Consider the following 19,911-nt stretch of genomic DNA (forward strand, 5'->3'; position numbering starts at 1 on the left):
GTTGACGAGGCTGTTTGCTGTGCTGCTCATTGATGTGTCTGTAAGGAGCACCATGTGTCCGCTGTCTAGACTGCTGACAGGACCGCTCCATGGTATGGTTAAGGGGAAAGTTTTTGCTGTAGATGGGAGAGAAAGACAACAGCCAGAGTTATCTGGAAGAGTCCACAGCAGAGAGAAAAAGAATATGGCCAGGAGACTGGACATGGCCAGGGCTATCTGCAAGGGAGGGGAGAAGAGCAGGGGATGGAGAGTAGAGAAAGCATAGTGGGAGAAGTCTACCAACAGTGGCAGGGTTATAAGGAAAGTTATAAGCTGGGGTGGGGAGGAAAGCCCATGAGCTAGAGGGAGTTCAGGGGAGGGGAGCAGGTAAGAAAGGCTAGGATGCTAGCATGGACTTTGAAATGTCTAATGGGCACTTGTGATGCTGAAGGAGCCTGGAGACCAGCATGCACTTTGCTATGTTGATAGGCACCACAGGTAGCCATATGTCTCCTCTACCAGAAGTAAGGGAAATGACTGCTTTGGTAGATGGGAACCAATTTCACAAGTTCCTGGAGAGTGCTGGCTTTTATCTACCAGAAATCCTCCTGTAGTCCAGTTTGAGCTCATTTCTGGGTATTTGGACCGCTTTTTGAGGCTTGGGGAAGTGGAATTCCCATTGGACCTCAAGGATTCCATCTCTTCTAAGTGTAGAACAAAAGCTAACTGATGTGTGCATCTTCCTTCCCTTTCCCATGTCTGCCTTCTTCGTCATCGTCACTATGGTGAAGGCCAATAGACAGGCAGAATGTATTCATCAACCAATAAGAGAAACATATTCACAGTATACAGAAGGGCTTCCCCCATCACTGTAGCCCACCTTTCCAGAACAAAAGCAGTAACTAAAGCAACACTGAACTTTTTAGCTTGGTTTATCTATGTTAGAGCTGACATTTGTTCTCCTAAAATGATGTACATACTTTTTTAAAGATATGACAAAATGCAGTTTATGCCATATTTTAAAGAGCGTATCACAGCAAGATTCAGACTGATTTACTGAAGCATGTTACTAACTGTAATGTTTTCCCACTTAGGCAGCCAACAACTGGATTCCATTCACGTGACTCAGTTGGAGAGAGACACTGTTTTGGTGTGTTTAGACAGTGAGTATTATTTTAAAGTTCATTTTGAGTGTACTACTTCATAAAGCAACCCTTTAATGGAATTGACACTGTCACTCAAGCTCTTCCTCTTTAAGTGACCTGGTTGTATTGTCAAAGCAGCTAAGTTCACTGCAACAAGAGACTCAGTTGCCATGTTCCTCGGTGCCATCCTTTCATTTGACACTTGGCTCGTGTGGGGATGTTAGCACTGCCCCACATCTTAGAGAATTTCCGTATAAACTATTTCCTCTCGCTGTAATTAATGAGAACAGAAGGTTACAGTAAACTGTGATCATAGAATCACTTAACAAGTTGGGCAGTGGTGGTGCACGCCTTTAAACCCGGCACTAGGGAGGCAGTGGCAGGTGGATCTCTGTGAGTTAGAGGCCAGCCTGGTCTACAGAGCGAGTTCTAAGATCCTGTCTCAAAAAAAGGAAAAGAAAAAGAAAAACAAAACAAAGCATTTAACATGAACTTTTGAGGGCATGTCAGTGAAGGTGGGTTTAAAGGAGTCCACATGTCAGTTCTAATATACTCAGGCATTTGACACTTGCATCTACTAACCTTGATCTTTTGATGTAGGAGAGATACTATTAATGGAAGAGTTGCAACATAAACAGGGAAGGCAGGAAAAAACAACTTAGCAGCAGTGTTATTTTGATCTTGCAGATGAGGCACTCTGGTTCTTAGTACTCCTTTTATCTTCATGCAGGCTGTACTGTACCCAGGCTTGGGATTATGTTTGAGACATGGCTATATTTGCTATCATTTAGCCTGTTTTCAGCTTGCTTTTAGTGACTGAACTACCTGTATGTGTAAGATCATGTAAGGTGATAACTGAGTAGTACACCAGGCCTGCAGGGCTTCACTCACTGTTGTCCCCTAGTTAGGGACTTGGCTCTAAACACCAAGTTACCTCTAAGGAAACTGCATCAATACAAATTTTGTTATTAACCAGGTAAGCCTCACAAGTATTCAGGAGGACTGAGGCTTTCACACTAACCCCCCTGCAAATTTGTGAGTCATCAAGGAAGACCTCATACTTAGTATCATACATGTTAACATAATTTTAGGGACACATTGATCAACAGGACTCTGTGTCCTGACTAAACCAATTTCTGTTGTTAAAGAAGTGGCCTCAGAAAATGTCCTCCCAGCTCTGTGACTTATAAGTTGGTTTTGGTAGACAGCAGTGGAGACAAGGCTTGTAATCTCAAATCATGGGAGTGGATACTTGAGAAACAAAGGGTGTTTTTCAGCTCTCTTTGAACTAAGGTGAGGAAATCAGAAAGCAGAGGGAAAGAAGCTTATTTGCATTTCCCCCTCCCAAAGTTTACTGCCCTTGGCAGTGCCGCTTCTGGCCCAGTGTGCCCTGGCAGACCTGGAACTTTCATGGCAGGCAGGAATTGCTGCAAGTACTACTTGACAAATACCATGGGATTTGTGAGGGAAAAAAATCACAACTCATCGCTAAATATTTGAGCATCAAAGTAGCCACTTCTTAAAAATAAGGATATTGTGTCTATTTAATTTTAAAAATAGTAAAAGTACCACTTATTAAATAAACAGCTCTATAATTATGTATATTTTAAAACATTAATTCCAGTTTTTCACTAGGCATGCTCCAATCAAGATAAGTCTTTGAACTTTATTAAGAATATTATTCAGTACCCATGTAAAATATACCATACTTATTTTAGGAAATTTTCATTTCCAGTCTTGACCTTTTTTTAATTTCTCTTAAGAATTTGTAAAAATTGTAAATCTACAAGGAAAACTAAAGTCAAGTAAGAAGCTTGCCTCTGAGCTGAGTTTTGACTTCCGCATTGAATCTGTTGGTGAGTGCCTTTCTGTTACTGATATCTGGGGACTTTGTGCATTCTTTCCTGAGGGTTGTGTAGACCAGCAGCCATCTCGTAGCTCCAAGCTGATAGAAACCCTGTGATCAAATGTACTAGTTCATGTGGCAAGTGCCAGAGTACTTTCTAAATTGTCAACTAATTTCATTTTGATTTTTTTATTGTCAGTTTCATATGTATAATTCACTCTGATTATGGTCCCCTTTTGATGTGACTTTTATGGCTAGTTGCCACCAGAGTAGACAGCACTGGTCTTGCCTGTGTCCTTGTTTCCTGGGTACTGGTTTTTAAATATGCTCAATATTACCATTGTTGTACTGAGTGAATTATGCTTTTCCCAGCTCTTTCCAAGTCATGAAGGCGCCTGTGTGAAGTGACCTCTCTGTTAGGTCCACTGTAATTCTTTATCACTGGTGTATAGTTCTGTGTCTTGATGGTTACTGTTTTAAATCTGTTTCTCTATAAATAGTAACTTTGGGGCTGAAGTGATACCTCCAAAATTAAGAGCACTGAATGTTGTCCCAGAGAACCTGGGTTCAAATCCAAGGACCCACATGGCAGCTCACATCCCTCTATAACTTCCATTTCAGAGGATCTGATTCTCTGTTCCTCCACAGGCCCTGTACACTTGTAATACACAGGCATTGCATGCAGACAAAACACCCAGACACATAAAATAAAAATAAATAAATCTTGAGGCTGGAGAGATGGCTCGGCACTTAGGAGCACTTGTTGCTTTTGCAGAGGACCCAGGTTCAATTCTCTGCACACATATGGTAGTTTACAACCATACCAGTTCCTGGGTATCCAACAAGTACACATGTGGCACACATATGCAGGCAGAACATTCATGCATATAAAATAAAAGGTTTTTAAAAATATAAATAAATAACAAGTTTCCCTGAGGCTTTAGAAAGGAATGTGTCATTTTTAACTTTTTTCCTTATTAGTATTTTAATTTAGAGTGCTCATTGATCTTATGATTTTTTTTTTAAGCATTATAGGATTGAGTGTGCTGGTACACACTTTTAAACCGCAGCACTTGGGAGGCAGAGGCAGGTGGGTCTCTGTAAGTTTGAGACTAACCTGGTCTAATTCTAAGCCAGACTGTATAGGGAAATACTGCCTCGAATAACAAAAAATTAATTATAACTCCACTTCCATCTTTTTTGCTGGTATGTCAGCATTTTCCAAAGGAGAAGTAGAAGTTGTGAGAAAAATATTATAGATCCAAATATTTTAGACGATTATATGATTCTACCATGAAAGAAAAGGATACACACACAGACACATATATCATAGAATTACTTGTATGTGCTTTTAAAATTGCTTTTAACTAGCTAGAAACTTTCTGGGTTTGTCTAACCTGGGTTCTCATATTAAACTAGAGTTTTGCTGTATCCTCGAGGCTGAGGGGCACAGGGCATAGCTCAGTGATGGAGTGCATGAGGACCCTGGGCAGTATCCTAACACCAAAAGTAAATACAACGTGTTGTGCTCTTGTGGGACAACTGACAGAAAAATACTTGCTCGTGATGGAAATGTAACTTACTGAAGCAGAAGCCTAAGCTATCTGAAGAGCCAGATGGAAAAGATTTTGGAAGCTTGCTTCCTCCTTACTACATTATATACTCTGTCTGTGCTGCATGTCAGGACCTAGGACATCACATTTTCAAGCAGGAATCTGGTAGATCCTCAGTCCTCCTTATCTGGGTTGAGATGAACTGACATCGTAGTGTCACATTATTGGGAGAATTTTAATTGTTATACAAAGTTTCCTCCTAGATTACCATCACCTCATCCAAATAAATCTTAAAATGGTTACAAGCATCTTCTCAGAGAGAGTCCCATTAAATCATGTCTCAAAAATTAGACAAGTAACTAGGTTCTTCAGTTGTCACAACTAGTGAAACACATGTGATCTGTCATCGTCAAATACTTCTGTTTTTATTAAGTTGAATTATGTCCCAGACATTCTTAGACTTACCATGTCCTTACTACTCTAATAAGAAATACATGCTTGTCTGGCATACACTAACCCTGGATTTTCTCCCTAACACAAAAAATAGGAAGGGAGGGAGGGAAGAAGGCAGGCAGGCAGGCAGTAGTAATTTTCTATCTTTTTTCACCATTATGTTTAGTAATGTTTGTGTTTCTCTAATTCTATTTACTAGAATGTTCAGTGAAATACTAAGATTTTAGCAATTGACTGAGATCATAATATTCAATGTGTGGTTAGATTTTCAGTTTTGAAGCAAGTTTATTTTTTAAAACTTATATTGTTGATAGCTGTTTGAATGACTCCTTTTAAACCCAAAAACCTAACTACATGTTTTCATTGTTTTAATAACTTAAAATGGAAGATACAGCTTATGGAAGGGAAATTAGTATACCAATAGCCAGCTTATCAGAGTCGGCCCATGTTGGAAGAATGCCTGTGACATACGTCTTTGAAGGCTGCTTAACTGTCTCAGTAAATTACTTGAATTTAGACACGCCTTAGTCACAAAAATGTTGAGCAGCAATGGTCTAGACAGTGGAATTTTGCCCTGAGCAAACTTGAAAAGTCTTACATTATCATTTATTAAACACAGTTAGGGAGGGGCCAGGAAGATGGCTCAGTGTTTAAGACCGTGGACTGCAACCAAGGTTTGGTTCCCAGCATCTGTGTGTCTCAAAGCCGCCTGTAACTCCAGTTCCAGTGGGATCCTTTGCCTCTGGTCTCTTCAGGCACCTGCAGTCACACACATACACACACCACACACATGCTCACATACATGTAATTAAAAGTAATAAAAATAAATCTTCTCCTAAAAACAGTTGGGGGATATCTGTGCTTCCTTTTCATTTTCCCCTCATCTTTTTCAGTGTGCCTTCAAGACAGCGTGTTGGCTTTCTGGAAACATGGGATGCAGGGTAAAAGCTTCAAATCGGATGAGGTCAGTTTTTCTCAGATTTCCTCCATTGACTCCCACACAAGGGTTTCAATGTTCATTTTATGCATTTCCTCTCTGAGTCACACTGCCCTGTTTAGCACCTTTAATGTCATGCAGCGGCAGCATGCAAACCTGGACTCTCTCTCTCTCTCTCTCTCTCTCTCTGTCTGTCTGTCTGTCTGTCTCCCATATGTTCACTTTTATATTTTGCTATAAATACCAAGTAGCCACAAGGAACTCCAAAATGTTGAAGACTGTTTTTATAAATGATGATGTATAAGACCTATTATGTTCCAGGCAGTTTACAAATATTAGCATGTTTAAAGCTCAAAATAATCCAGTGAGTAGGCACTCTTACATGTCCCATCACTAGCTAAATGGGAGCGCATGGATGGGAAAGGTCTTTCAGCTGAGATGATCAGGATGCCAAAGTGCAGGAGTTGGCTTCCACCCCGAGGGAGGAATTCCACTCTGATGGGAGTGTTTCCCAGAGGTGTGATTTTTCTATGCCAAAGTTCATAAATCTACCGAAAAGCATGGAATTTTCTCGCATTTGAATTTAGATTATCTGTACCCTTATTTATATGTAAATAAGTATTTCTACTTCCTAGAAAAAAAATGGTATAAACCAGTTATCTTTGAATGTGTTGGTTTATTCACTGACCCCTGTCACTAAATGTCATCAGGTCCCTGTATTTAGTGAAATCTACAGTCCTACTTACTGCTTCAATGCTAATTGTCCTTCCTTTCTTCTTTCCTTCCTTCCTTCCTTCCTTCCTTCCTTCCTTTTTTGTTTTGGTTTGGTTTTCAAGGCAAGCTTTCCCTAAAGTTGATGCGTACTACCAGCATGCCAGCCATACTAATTGTTCCTAGATGCTGTTTTCATTGTGTCATTTCCATCTTTGGGGCACTCAAACCCAGGGACTCTGGCATGCTAGGCATGTGCTTTCTGCTAATCCACGTGCCCAGCCATGTGGCTGCCTGCTTGTAGTGCATCTCACTTGAACTCCACTCTGCACCTGTGTCTTTGTGCTGGAGCTCTCATCCTCTGATGGGAGCCTGGTTGGAGTTTAACCTCTGCATGAAGTAACATTCCACAGTAATTAGAGTACGTCCGTCAGCTTCGTACCATGAAAACTAGCTCCCTGGAGTATATAGCAGCGAACTTGTTTACAGATTGACGTTCCTTCTGTCTTTCCAGACTATAAACTCCTGTTAATAGACTGTTTTCTACTAAGCATAGCCACGTAGTTTGAGTTTCTCCAAGGACCAACCCAAGATAACAACCCAAGAGAAGGTAGTTTATCTAGAAACAGATTCTAGAAAACAAGTGATGTGGTGAGGAACATAGAAAAGGGGGGACAAGTGGGCATCTACTGTACAGCAGGACTCAGTATGAGCACCAAGGAGTGGTACAGAGCGCACCTTAGAAGCCTCCTTTAGAGGAGGGAGAGTGAGCCCTATGCACTGCACTGCCCGTCGCCCTTCTTGGATAGAGGTCACACCCATACTCCCCGCGCTCTGGGGAGTGCTTTGCTTAGTGGTGCAGCTTTTGCAGAATGCAGAGAGCTGCAGAAGGGGTCACCTAACACTAGATGACAAACTTGGGAATGAATAACAGGATTCCCCGATAGCTCCCACTGTAAAGTAAGACTTAGATGACCTTGTACCTAATGGAAGAATTCAAAAGCATATCCCACTGAGTTCTTAAGGGAAATAGGGCCCAGACTAGATGCTCTGTAAACATCAACCCATTTCTACTGATAGGCAGTCAAAAACTCACTGGAAATGTTTGATTTGGGGAGTTACATCTCTGAAATACTATTCCTTCTCTTTCATGGCTATATTTAAGTGACTGTTATATTACTGTGTAAGCACTGTCCGGGCTACAGTGTTACTGACAAGTGTTTTCTGCCGTAGGTCACCCAGGAAATTTCAGATGAGACGAGAGTTTTCCGCTTATTGGGATCAGACAGGTAACAGTCGGTTCTAGTAATATAATTTTGTGGAAGTAGCAAGAATCACACTCTTGATTACACTGCAGCCAGTGTTGGGTTCTAGTCAAAATACCTAGAGGGCTCATCAACTTAAATTTTTTGTATTGAGAGAGTGAATTGTATTTGGTCTGTTGGCTTCACAGGCTTTTCAGGGTAAGGGTTGTGCTTTGAGAGGCACCTATATTCAGCCAAGACAAAATGTGGAGATAGTAGTATTCACACATGACTTCACGTCCCTTAAGTTCCATCATGTCTTGTTGGTGTGTTGCTCTCTTTCAAGTATTACATAAACTTGATGTTAGTTTTAATATCTGGATCATAGTCTTAATTATAAGGAATTAGGTAGTCCCATCCATCGTTGTTCAAGTGTTAGGTGCATGGGGAAGGAGCTGGAAAATGGAGTTAATGGTGCTAAAGGCTCTGAAGGAGTTTTAAGGAGAAAGGGGCGTTTTTTGGGAAGTGATGGCTGCCTTAGTGAATAGGAAAAGGTAAGCCACAGGCACAAAAGCACAGTAATTGACTCTGTGAGAAAACAGGAGTCAGCAGGACCCGGAGGAGCCGCCTGCCTCCTGCTGGAGGGACTGGCCGGTGAAGTGCAGGTCTTTAATTCTGAGAATTCTGCTGGTAGAGGGTAACACCTCACAGCTAATGCTTTTCTCACTGTCAAATATATTTAAGCTTTTATATTTTCTTTTCTCTCTCTCTCTCTTATATTTTAGTGTGTCTGTGTGTGCACACATGCCCATGTAGGTGCACTATAACACTCATCTGGAGGTCAGAGGGAAGCTTACAAGAATTGCTTCTTTTCTTCCACCATGTGGGTCCCAAGAATGAAAGTTAGGTAGTTGGGCTCCTCAGCAAGCCCCTTTACCTGCTTCTTGTTAGTAGTGGTTAACTGGGCAAATGGTGATTTTGTTTTTCTCTACATTTCCACGGTGCACAAGGCATATTTTTATTGCTGTCAAAAGTCATATGCCAATTGCATAAGATTCACACGCTACAAAAGTATCCAGTATATGTTCACTGTCACCTCCATTTGCCCTCTAGACTTCCTTTTCTGTGTGGAATATCCCTTATTTTATTCTTTTTTGGCTTTTCGAGACAGTTTCTCTGTGTAGTTTTGGAGCCTATTTTGGGACTCACTCTGTAGACTAGGCTGGCCTTGAACTGGCTGGTATTAAAGGCATACATCTCCACCACCACCTGACTCCAGTCTTTATTTTAAACCTTTGTTATCAAAGACCCTGAGCAGTCAGTTCAGATGGCCTCTTAGGGTCCTGTTTATTCTCTAGCCCTTCTTCCTGTTGGCATAAATTCCTAAGGCATTGTCACACCTGTTGTTGGCATATCTGAGTAATCGGAGTTGGGTTTAATTGGAATAAGGTGAGACTGTCTCTGACCATTTCATTACTTTGTGTATAAAACAATTGCTACTCAGTTGTGCCTGAAGTTCTGAAATACAGTAAGGACTTTGGCTGTATGTCTGTGACCTTTATGTAATTTTATGGCAGGCGAGCTGGTGATAACTGGTTTGACACTGTGCGAACACTGAACCCTGTTTTCAACACTTTAACGCTTTTTGTTCTGGTTTCATTTCAGGGTTGTTGTTTTGGAAAGCAGACCAACAGAAAACCCCACAGCACACAGCAATCTCTACATCTTAGCTGGGCATGAAAATAGTTACTAAGCAACAGAAACAAATTCCAAGTGACGAGAAGACAAATATACTCCATTGAAAGCAAGAGTGTTTTAAGGGAATTCACTATAGACTGCAGTATGACTTGCTTTAATTGTTGTGGGTTTTATATCAAATGATCTGTACATTAGGATAGAATTCAGTATTTTTCTGTAGCTGGAAACAGCTAGTCAATCTCTTGCCACTGTGTGGTGGTTATATCAAGTTTGCTTAATAAAAGCTATGAGACGAATAGTCCTCTAGTTCCAGGAAACACAGTCCTTTAAAAAAAATAATGTTTGTAACAAGGTGCCATGGTTTTTTTAAATAACTCACATGATTATCTTCAGAGAGGTTAGTGAGCAGTCTGTCATTTTATACCAGGCCTTATTCCTTCTTAGTGAACATAATTTGATAAGAAGTTATCGAACAAGCCTTTCACTTTGACATTGGCCGTTCTGTATGTTTTTGTAAGATAGAATATTTAATCCTTATTTATTAATCTCTTGCTGGAGTGGTGTAATGTTTCTAACTTTTAGCAAAGGAAGGTTGCAGAGCAGCTGTTTTTTTTTATAATGTGTGAACATTTTGTTTACCTTTACACAGTCGTACTTTAGGGGCTACAGGCAATGTGTTTAGGGGTTCAGCACATGCAGTTTCATTTAACAAAGTATTTTCTGACAGTTTCACACAGGGTTGCCTTAAAGGGAATTTATGTTTTCCATTTCGGATGGTTGTATGGGCTTGTGCTGAAGTGCTGATGGTGGACAAAGCCTTGGCAGGCATGTGTAATGTCTAGGTGTGACTACCATATGTTTGACAAGCAGTATAATATACCTGTGATTTTTTTTTTGCATTAGGGATAATGCACAAGAAATTAATCTTCATATATCTCATGATCCCTAATGTTTGGGGGGAAAAGTATTTAACTGCCCATATTATGTCTTTTACTTATGTTATGCCAATGGGGAACCTGCAAAGTAATTTCGTGTGTAATCTTGGGGTTTTCACATACATAGGTGTTCATTGTGAGTAGGGTTAAGGAAAAAATACTTTAAGTGAAATTGGAATTTCTGATGGCATAGTATAGATAAATTATGTTGTTTTTATATTTTTTAAAAAGCCACTATACTAAAATTCAAGGATTAGGGCCATTTTTAGTATGTTTTTCTTTTACAATTGTTAGTATTCAGAATTGATGTGTTCTATTGGTACCAGCTGTCTTAATGCATTTATTAAGACCACTTAGCATTGAGGTGATGAACAGGGGGCTAGTAGTAGCAAACTCTAGAAATAGTCTGACCAGATACTTGACAGGAAAACCATGTACCTATCTCATCTTTAGCAGGCTTATAAAGTACATGTTATCATCTCCATCTTTCCAATGAGGAAATAAGAGTTTAACAAAGTTAAGCAACTTAACCACTTCATACTGGTTAGTTCTTGAGCCAGACCAAGAGTCTCCTGACTCTGCTCCTCTCACTATGCAATATACAAGGAATAAAATGTTACACAAGCAAGCTGTGAAGTATTCATTCTTTAACGGTGCACCTATCGGCATCAGAGCCAGCAGGATACTCACTGGATGGAGGCACTTGCCATGCAAACCTGGCTGCTACCTAATTTTCATCCCTGTAACCCATCCATATGAAGGTGAAAGGAGGAAGAACTGACTCTACAGTGTTGTTACCTGACCTCCACATGTGTGCACACACACACACACACACACACACACACACACACACACACACACACACACTGTAACTGTTCAATACAATGCACGTGGACTGTTTATATGGGGTATGTAAACAGGTCCTCTGACTGAGAAATGCCGTATGCAATAGGTGGAAGGAGGGCAATCCTCAAAATTGGGAGAATTCAAAGACCACATCCTTTTTTCTCACATCTCCCAGCAGCCATCCTAACAGGATGGTAAGGTGGCTACTGCAGGTGAAAAGAAGAAGGAAGAGCCCGATGCCAGAAGCCTCCTGCTGATAAGCTGTGTGGCTAGAGAACATTACAGCAAAAAAATGAAAGCTGTCCTGTGCCCAGAGCTAGCAGTCAGTCTTCTGCCCTGTGTTGTGAAAAATGAGCTGTCAGTTAAGAGTTATAGCCAAGAAAGCAGTGGAGAGAGCTCTAGAAGAAACAAACCGGTGGGGAAGTAGAAACATTGGAAGATATCACAACCAGAAAGGTGTTATAACTGTAACTTACAAGCAGACACTTCAAGACGAACTTTTGGAAAGAATATGAGTAGTTCAACTTGAACATTTAAGATATAAAATTAAGGAAATTTCTCAGAAAATAAACTGGCAAATAAATGAAAATATGAAAGAATAAAAGTTAAGAAAATTGAAGGGAAAGGGGGAAATGATGTAATTATATTTTAGTTTGAAAAAGCTTAAAAACCAAAAGGTAAGAAAATGAATGACTCAGGATGCTCAACATCCAATCTGAGAGTTAAAAAAAATAGAGAACAAAACATTAGTCACATAGTTCATCAGGCATGCTTGTGTATAACCCAGCCCTCAGGAGGGGGAGGCAGAGCACGAGGGCTTTGGCCAGCCCCGTGTATATACAGTGAGACTCTGTCTCAAAACAACAACAACAACAATAATAATAATAATAATGTGTTTTAAGAAATGTTCCCAGCTTTGGAGAACATTAGATTATAGGCTGAAGTTAACACTGCGGTATGTGCAGACACACATACACACAACACACAAAATGAATGCAGTGAAAACTATTGGAGAGAGTGAATATGATCAAAACACATGAAACCTGAAACCCAAAGATCAAATAAAAAAAGAACACCAGATCACAGTAATTTCAAGGACAATGAAATAAAAGGGGGTTGGTTACATAGCAAGGAATACAAATTCAGATGCCTTCAAATGTCAGCAGAAACATTGCCTTAGATTGCTAATAGAACTCTCATCACACCCAGCTACAGCCACCTCATCTTTCACTTAGGTGCCAAAAGCATCAGTTGGAGGAATGACAGCCACTGCAACAAATGCCACTGAGAAATCTGGATGCCCACATTCAGAATAAAACTAGATTCTCATCTCTTGCCCTGTAAAACAATCAATTCAAAATGGACCGAGGTCTGAATCTTTGAAACTGCTAAGGAAAATGCAGGGACTATGCTTCAATATACAGGCATAGGAAAAGGCATTATAATAGGGATTCCAGCACAAAAAATAATGGGACTGGCAATGGAATTACATGAAATGAAGCTTCTGCACAGCTTTAAAACCATGAAGAAAGCACACACAGTGGGAGAACAACTTTGCTAGCTGTGCCTCTAGTGGATTAGAAAATTCATCCAGTCAGTAAGTGGACAAGTAAGTTGGACAGTTTCTTAACAGGGAAAAAATACAAATAAATCTGTGAATAAAAGTCTTATCAGAGAAAGGCAAATCAAAACTACCTTGAAGGCTGGAGAGATGACTCAATTGTTAAGAACACTTGGTGCTCTTGCAAACAACCTGAGTTTGATTCCCAGGAAACCAGAGTGGAGCCTAACAAGCATCATTAACCCAGTTCCAGGGGATCCAGTGGGCACTCAGGTGGTACATACACATGCATGCAGGCAAAACTTTCATACACAAAGTAAAATAGATCTTGCGGAAGGGGGAGGAACTCCACTGAGATTCCATGTCTTTGCAGTCAATATGACTATCATGAAAACCAATACCAGTGAGGATCCAGGAGTTTGGCAGTAAAACCCTTATAGAATGCTAGTGGGAACACAGTGCAACCAGTACAGAAATCAGTGTGGAGCTTCTGTGTGGTCCAGCTATATTGCTTCTGGGTATATACACACAAGAATCAGTCAGCTTACCACACAGTTAATGTAAATGTCCATGTTCATTGTGGCAACTATTGACAAGGAGCAAGTTACAGGTTCAGCCCACATCCATCATATGAATAAGTTAAGCATAGTATTATACAATAAAGGTCTATTTAACCATAAGATTGAATTGTCATCTTTCTGAAAGTATGTGAAACTGGAAAACACTACATAAAGCAAAATTACACCAGAAATGAGACACATCATGTAAAAAGCATAACAGTACCTGGCACTGCAGATGCCAGTGCTTTATCAATACCTTTCTCTAGTAGTGCACAGACATCCCTTCCTGGTGCCAACAGCCAGGCTGTTCATGTAGGTGCGTGCGGTGCAATTCAAGAAACTTGGGAAAGCTCCTGACCTCATATCCTAACCAAGTCCCACAGGTCCATAGGTTAAGTCCTCATCTTTTGAGAGTTCGAATAACTAAGAGAGAATGGCACTTACCAGTTATGAATTAATACAAAGCATGTAGATGTCTCTTGGTTGTGGAAAAGAAAGTGTCTGCAAGGACCATCCTACAGGGATTCATACATCATGCAGGAGGAATGGATAGCCTAGGAAGCTATAAACCACCACTTAGTGAAGCATTAACAGGAAAACCCTCACCACGTGTGACTTTGCTAAATCAATCCCACACGCCCAGTAACTGCAGAAAGTGCAATGTTGAGTGAACTCTGAAAATGTTTGGGATCCATGACTTCATCCTGGTTATGTTTCTTGAAGACACAATAGAGTAAGTGGTAAATATACTCACGTTCCGAGCACCTGCCAGGGTGGCAGGTGTTCTCTATAAAACCCTGATCATCAAACTTTGTAGAACACCATTATTTCTCAATCTGTAGGCTCTAAAAACTCAAAATGCAAACAGTCCCTGAAGCCTCGGATCCCACAAGCTGTGCACTCCTCGCTGAAGCTGCTAGAACCTATGGTCAAGTTCTTTCTCATCAACACTTGTGTGCTTGGGAACTAAGTTCCTGACACATGGCATCGGGAACTGCGTGTTAGTAAATTATATGCTACAGTAAAATGGATGATGACCCTTGTGACTGTTACAGAATAACTTCTTCATAGGTACATAGAAAAATTATCTGGTTTTAGAATTCACTATAAAATGGAGAGAAAGTGCAAATACCCACCAGTGTTCCGAAATGACGGTCAAATGACTGCATCTTCTAGATGGATTGAGCTAACCATGTCAGTCTAGGCAAGAAAACAGAAATACACTAGATGTTTTAAGAAGAGGGTGTTGATACAGAGAATTGTCACAATGAAAGGGCTGGAGAAAAGGGCACAAAGAAACACAGATAGCAGCTTCCTGGTAACATGGGTAACAACTGCAGGATAGCACAGCAACCGTGGAAACACACGGGTGGCAACTGCAGGAAAACCCAGGTAACAACTGTGGGAAAACATGGGGGTAGCTACTGTGAAACAACACGGGTGGGAACTTCAGGTAACAACTGCAGGAAAACACAGGTATCCGCTTCAGGATAACACAGGTAGAAGTAGTATCCATCCATTAGTCAGGCTGGACATGCAGATGGTGGAGATAGGGATTGCCAAGGCCTAGGGCCTCTGAGAGCCCCACATTAGGCAGCACGGGAGTCTGGAGTGAGGATCCTGTGGAGTAGGCGCAGGTCTGGAGCAGGGGTGGCTGCTGACGGCTCTGAAGGTGGGAAATAAGGCTGCTGATGGGAGAGCAAGAAGCAGCCTTGGCGATAGGAAACGTGCACAATTAAGGTACACCAAGTGACCCAAGAGGAGAGTTTTCTCCTTCCAGTGATCTTCCAACTGGAACCCAATGGGACTGGATTCTAGAGAGTTCTAGTCCCAATAGAACAACAAAACTAAGTGGACTAACTTGGAGCTGTAAAACGTTAACAATACCTCTTGAGGCCCCATTTGACTTGTCAGATTGCCTTGTGGGGACTACTTTACAAATAGGATCCCCAAAGAGGGCTATCACACCACCTAAAACAATGTAAAGGCAAGGATGTCATCTGGCAAGTAATATCGTGTCACCTAACCTTGAGGGTTTACTTCCTAGGACCTGTAACAGAGTGCTAAAGGTGCCAAATGCAGATACAATTGCTTTCTTTCCGAACTTTTCCTGTGAACTCTCAACAGGGTCTTTTGTGAAGATACAAGGCAACACTGAGAATTATTGGCAATGTCTAAAGCCAATCTTTGTAGGTTTCTATTTCTTTGTATTCTTCTTGAATAAGAGGTTTTCTAGTACCACTAAGACTCTTTTGTTTTCTCCCCACCAACACCACCACCCCTGTTTTTTGAGACAGGGTTTCTCTGTGTAGCTCTGGCTGTCCTAAAACTCATTCTGTAGAGCAGGCTGGCCTCAAACTCACAGAGATTCATCTGCCTCTGCCTTCCAAGTGCTGGGATTAAAGGCCTGCACCACCACTGCCTGGCCTAATACTCTTAACATATATCTTAAAATCAATAAAATGTCAATCATCTATGAAGAGTATAAACACAGTTACTCAGCCTGTGTGGTGTGTGTGTGTGTGTGTGTGTGTGTGTTATGTGCATGTGTACATGAGTGTGCCGATTGGTGTCTGGTGTCTTCCTCTATGGTTCACCACCTTATTTTTTAAGACAGGATCTCTCATTGACCAAGGAGCTCATAGTTTTAGCTTGGCGTGCTGGCCAGTAAGCCTGTCTCCCAACCTCACTCCATCCCAGCACTGCGGTTGCAGATAACACTCTGGGGCCCAGCTTTTCACACAGTGTGCTCTTCCCTGGGGAAGACTGTTTCTCCCTCTCTGAGCATTTCTTGGATGCCTGTAATTCTTTGTCCAGGGTTGAGGCCTTGCTAGCTTTTCCCTTTCCATGTTAGCTTGTCTACTTGGTCATTATTCAGGCTGTTTAGGCAGCCATGTTGGTGAAACTCAATGGGTGTAGTTTCTCTGACATTTCTAGGAGACACAATCTCACAGCAAGCTTCCTATTCCCCTGGTTCTTACAATCTTTCTACCTCCCCAACCACCATCCCTATTCCAGAAAGATCCCTGAGCCTTAGGTGCAAGAACTGTGTTGTAGACGTATCAGTTGGGACTGGACTCCATAACTCTTCATTTTGGTTGGTTGTGGTTTTCTTTAATGGCCATTGGCCATTGTAAAGAGAAGTCTCCTTCTGTAGGATGAGAACATTTATATCTGGGTATAAGGATAGACATTCAGGATGTAGTTAGGTTTATGCTGGTTTAGCAAAGTGGCAGTTGTAGGTTCTCCTCCAACAGCCATGATTTCACTAGGCCTGGGTAGTTACATAGGTTTCCAGTACCAGGCAGATTTCCTTCTTACTGAGCAGGGCTTAAGGCCAATCAGGAGCTCTTGGTTACTGCCAAGGTATGCATGTCACTACTGGACCCTTAGGTTCATTGTGCCATTCTGGTCATTGCTATGGTTCATAGGAATCATAGCTAGGTAAGAATGTCGGTTGCCTCGCTCATTTGGAAGCTTGCATGGCCTCTTCTGGTACCATGAAACTTAGACCTTAGAGAGGTGACTTTCAAGTCAGATTCTGCTCAACTTCTCTGGGCACTATGTTCAAAGTGCAGTGTGTATTCAACAATAGGCACTTACTTCCCCCTCTGGGGGCAACCAAAGATGATAGCAATAGCCTGCAGTATTTTGAGACTCTCTTGGACAACCCTGAGCAACAACACAAAAGTAGGCTTTTCTTGCCTGGTGTGGGTTCTTAGGGTGGGCCTTGTCAGCTCAATTGGGAAATGTAAACTCTCTATGTATATGTATACATTAACTTACATGTATTATTGCCAGATCCAACCCAGCCCCAATGGGCCTGAGTGGAACAGCAAGGAAATAAAGAAAAGACAGACACATGGACACACAGAAAAACTGAGCTCTGGGCTCTTGGATGAAGAAGCTGCCCCACCCACCCCCACAGAAGCTCAGTGTGTATTATATAGGGTTAAACAGAGAAACAGGATTATTGCATACAGTTGAACAAGGAGGCAGGGTTTATGGTACACAGCTTAATCAAGGTGACAGATTTGGTCAATCTTAATGGGAGCAGGCTTTATAAGGAAGCAGGTTTCAAGCCATAAAGGAACACCCAGGGGAGAAAGCCGAGGTGAACATTTTTTGCACACACTGTTCACATCCACCAGAATGGGAAGGCTTAGCCATTTGACTCCAAGTCTTACCCTGGTGGATAGTGGGAAGAGGATTCTGTCATTCTCACATTGGTCTGAGACTACCATCATTGCCATGGCTGGCTCATGTCAACAACACATATTCCCTCAGAACTTCACTCACTCAGGGCTTCCTCCACCCCCACATATTGTAGGTATTTTTAGTTAGGTAGTTAGCATTCTGATGTTACAACTTTTTAGACATCACTTGCTGCTCTCACAGAGAACCTAGGTTCAATTCCCAGCACCCACAATGTGACTCACACCCATCCACAACTCCAGTCCCAGGGGACCAAATGCCTTTTTCTGATCTCCATGGGCACCAGGCACACACATGGTGTATATACATATATGTAGGTAAAACAGATACACACATAAAAATAAATGGTTTTGTTTTTTTGTTTTTTTTGTTTTTTTTGTTTTTTTTTTTTTATCAAAGGTCTGCCAGCAACCATGTCAGAGAAGCAGCAGGTACCAATTGAATCTCGGGAGGTCCCACCAGGAAGTAAAGCACTGATTGGGTGAACCTAGGATAGGCAAGACCCCAAGGGCTTCGGCTGCAGAATGTCCCTTGCTACTGCTGTGCCTTTATAAGTTTGCTACTGGCCATTTGTCTCTGGTATCTGGCATGGTGTGGGGTGTGGGGAGATCCCACTGCCTTTAATGTAGTGTGATTATCTCATGGAGATATCCTGTTCTACTGGGCATTTTTACCTGTGGATTATTATGAAGATGATTTCCTCTTAAGCTGTACTGTTTAAAGTGTTTGTCCCTGCCCCTGATAAAGCAGGGGCTGCAGAGGACAGAAAATAAGAACAAGGAAATGTCACTCAGCTAGTTTCTCTTGAGGAGCCTTAAAGACTGTGACTTAGGCTAACAATTAAGAACAACAATTGAGTTTCAGAAGCTAAGTTAGCTCAAGTTCTTTTAATCTTAATGTTGAGAGATGTGTTCTTGGGTTTCAGTGTGCATCATAGCTAAAACAAAGCTTTAAAAATGACTAAAATTTGGATTAAAATGTTTTTGTTAATAGCTTGAAGGTGAAAAATCCGAGGAAACAATGTAAAGTTTAGAAAGGCACATAGTTGAGTGAGGGACTTGTTGAGGTCAAGGAACAAGAACAAAACAGCCCAATTATTATTAGCTGACAAGCCTTTCTTGCTAGGATTGGCTGGTGATCAAAGATGATGATTAATTCCTCGTACACATTTCTGCCCTGAGCTGCCTGGTGTAAGAAACTGTTGGTGAATGGGCATGCACCCCAAGAATTTAAAGTAGTGATGACTGATTGTCTTTCATATATAAAATTTAGATTAGCGATTCTTTTAGGACTCCTTATAAAATCTCCTTTTGAGATAAGTAATAAAGTGATTGATCCTTTCTTTGTAACCTTAAAATGCAGCTTGCCAGTAAAAGAACTAGCTGAGAAAAACACCTTGCTTGCTTAAACTCTTTTAATCTATAACAAGTTGCTAGGATATGAATGTATGTGGTTTCATGGAACAATTTTTTTTCATCTATAGTACATGGATTGTTCGGTTACGTAAGGGAAATGGGAAGCATTTTTTTTTCTAACCTATATTCAATATAATTGTTCACTTGGAAATAGAATGTAACCACATTGTAATTATATTGACTGAAAGATTTTGTTGGGATATATAAGCTGTAAAGAAAAAATAAAGACATGAGAGAAGAGAGAGAGAGAGAGCTTCCCTTTTTCACCAGCCCCAGAAAGTTAAGTTTTGTCCCCTTTCAATGGCCCCAGAGAGTTAAGTTTTACTCCCTCAGACAGAAAAGTGAAGTGATTCTTCTGACTCTGTGGCTGTCCTTCAACCCAAGAGCTGCTAGAGGCTGGTCCTCACAGTCAGCAGTAAAGGTCCTAGAACAGTAGTTCTGAGCTTCCTAATGCTGCAAACTTTTAATACAGATGCTTGGTGGGCAGTGGTGGCGCACGCCTTTAATCCCAGCACTTGGAAGGCAGAGGCAGGTGGGTCTCTGTGAGTTCAAGACCAGCCTGGTGTACAAGAGCTAGTTCCAGGACAACCTCCAAAGCCACAGGGAAACCCTGTCTCAAAACCACTACCCCCCAAAAAATAAATTACAGTTCTTCATGTTGTGCTGGCCCTCCATCCATAATATTATTTCATAACTACTACTGACTGTATAATGGTACTTTTGCTACTGTTAGGAATCATAATGTAAATATTTTGGGAGATAGAGGTTTGTCAAAAGGGTCATGGCCCACAGGTTGAGAACTGCTGTCCTAGA

General features: G+C 41.2%; 1 protein-coding gene across 1 annotated transcript in view; it reads left to right on the forward strand.

Annotated features, from left to right (window-relative positions):
- Positions 1–11,129, forward strand: part of Map4k5 (mitogen-activated protein kinase kinase kinase kinase 5) — a 90,673-nt gene extending 79,544 nt beyond the window's left edge. The window contains exons 28-32 of the mRNA XM_027418172.2: positions 1,074–1,142; positions 2,888–2,980; positions 5,870–5,940; positions 7,858–7,913; positions 9,534–11,129. Of these exons, the coding sequence (XP_027273973.1) occupies positions 1,074–1,142; positions 2,888–2,980; positions 5,870–5,940; positions 7,858–7,913; positions 9,534–9,621 (377 nt within the window). The 3' untranslated portion in view covers positions 9,622–11,129. The remainder of the gene's footprint in view (positions 1–1,073; positions 1,143–2,887; positions 2,981–5,869; positions 5,941–7,857; positions 7,914–9,533) is intronic.
- Positions 11,130–19,911: the final 8,782 nt, after the last annotated feature.

This window comes from Cricetulus griseus, chromosome 5 (assembly GCF_003668045.3).
Source record: "Cricetulus griseus strain 17A/GY chromosome 5, alternate assembly CriGri-PICRH-1.0, whole genome shotgun sequence".
In the NCBI taxonomy this organism is placed as follows: Eukaryota; Metazoa; Chordata; class Mammalia; order Rodentia; family Cricetidae; genus Cricetulus; species Cricetulus griseus.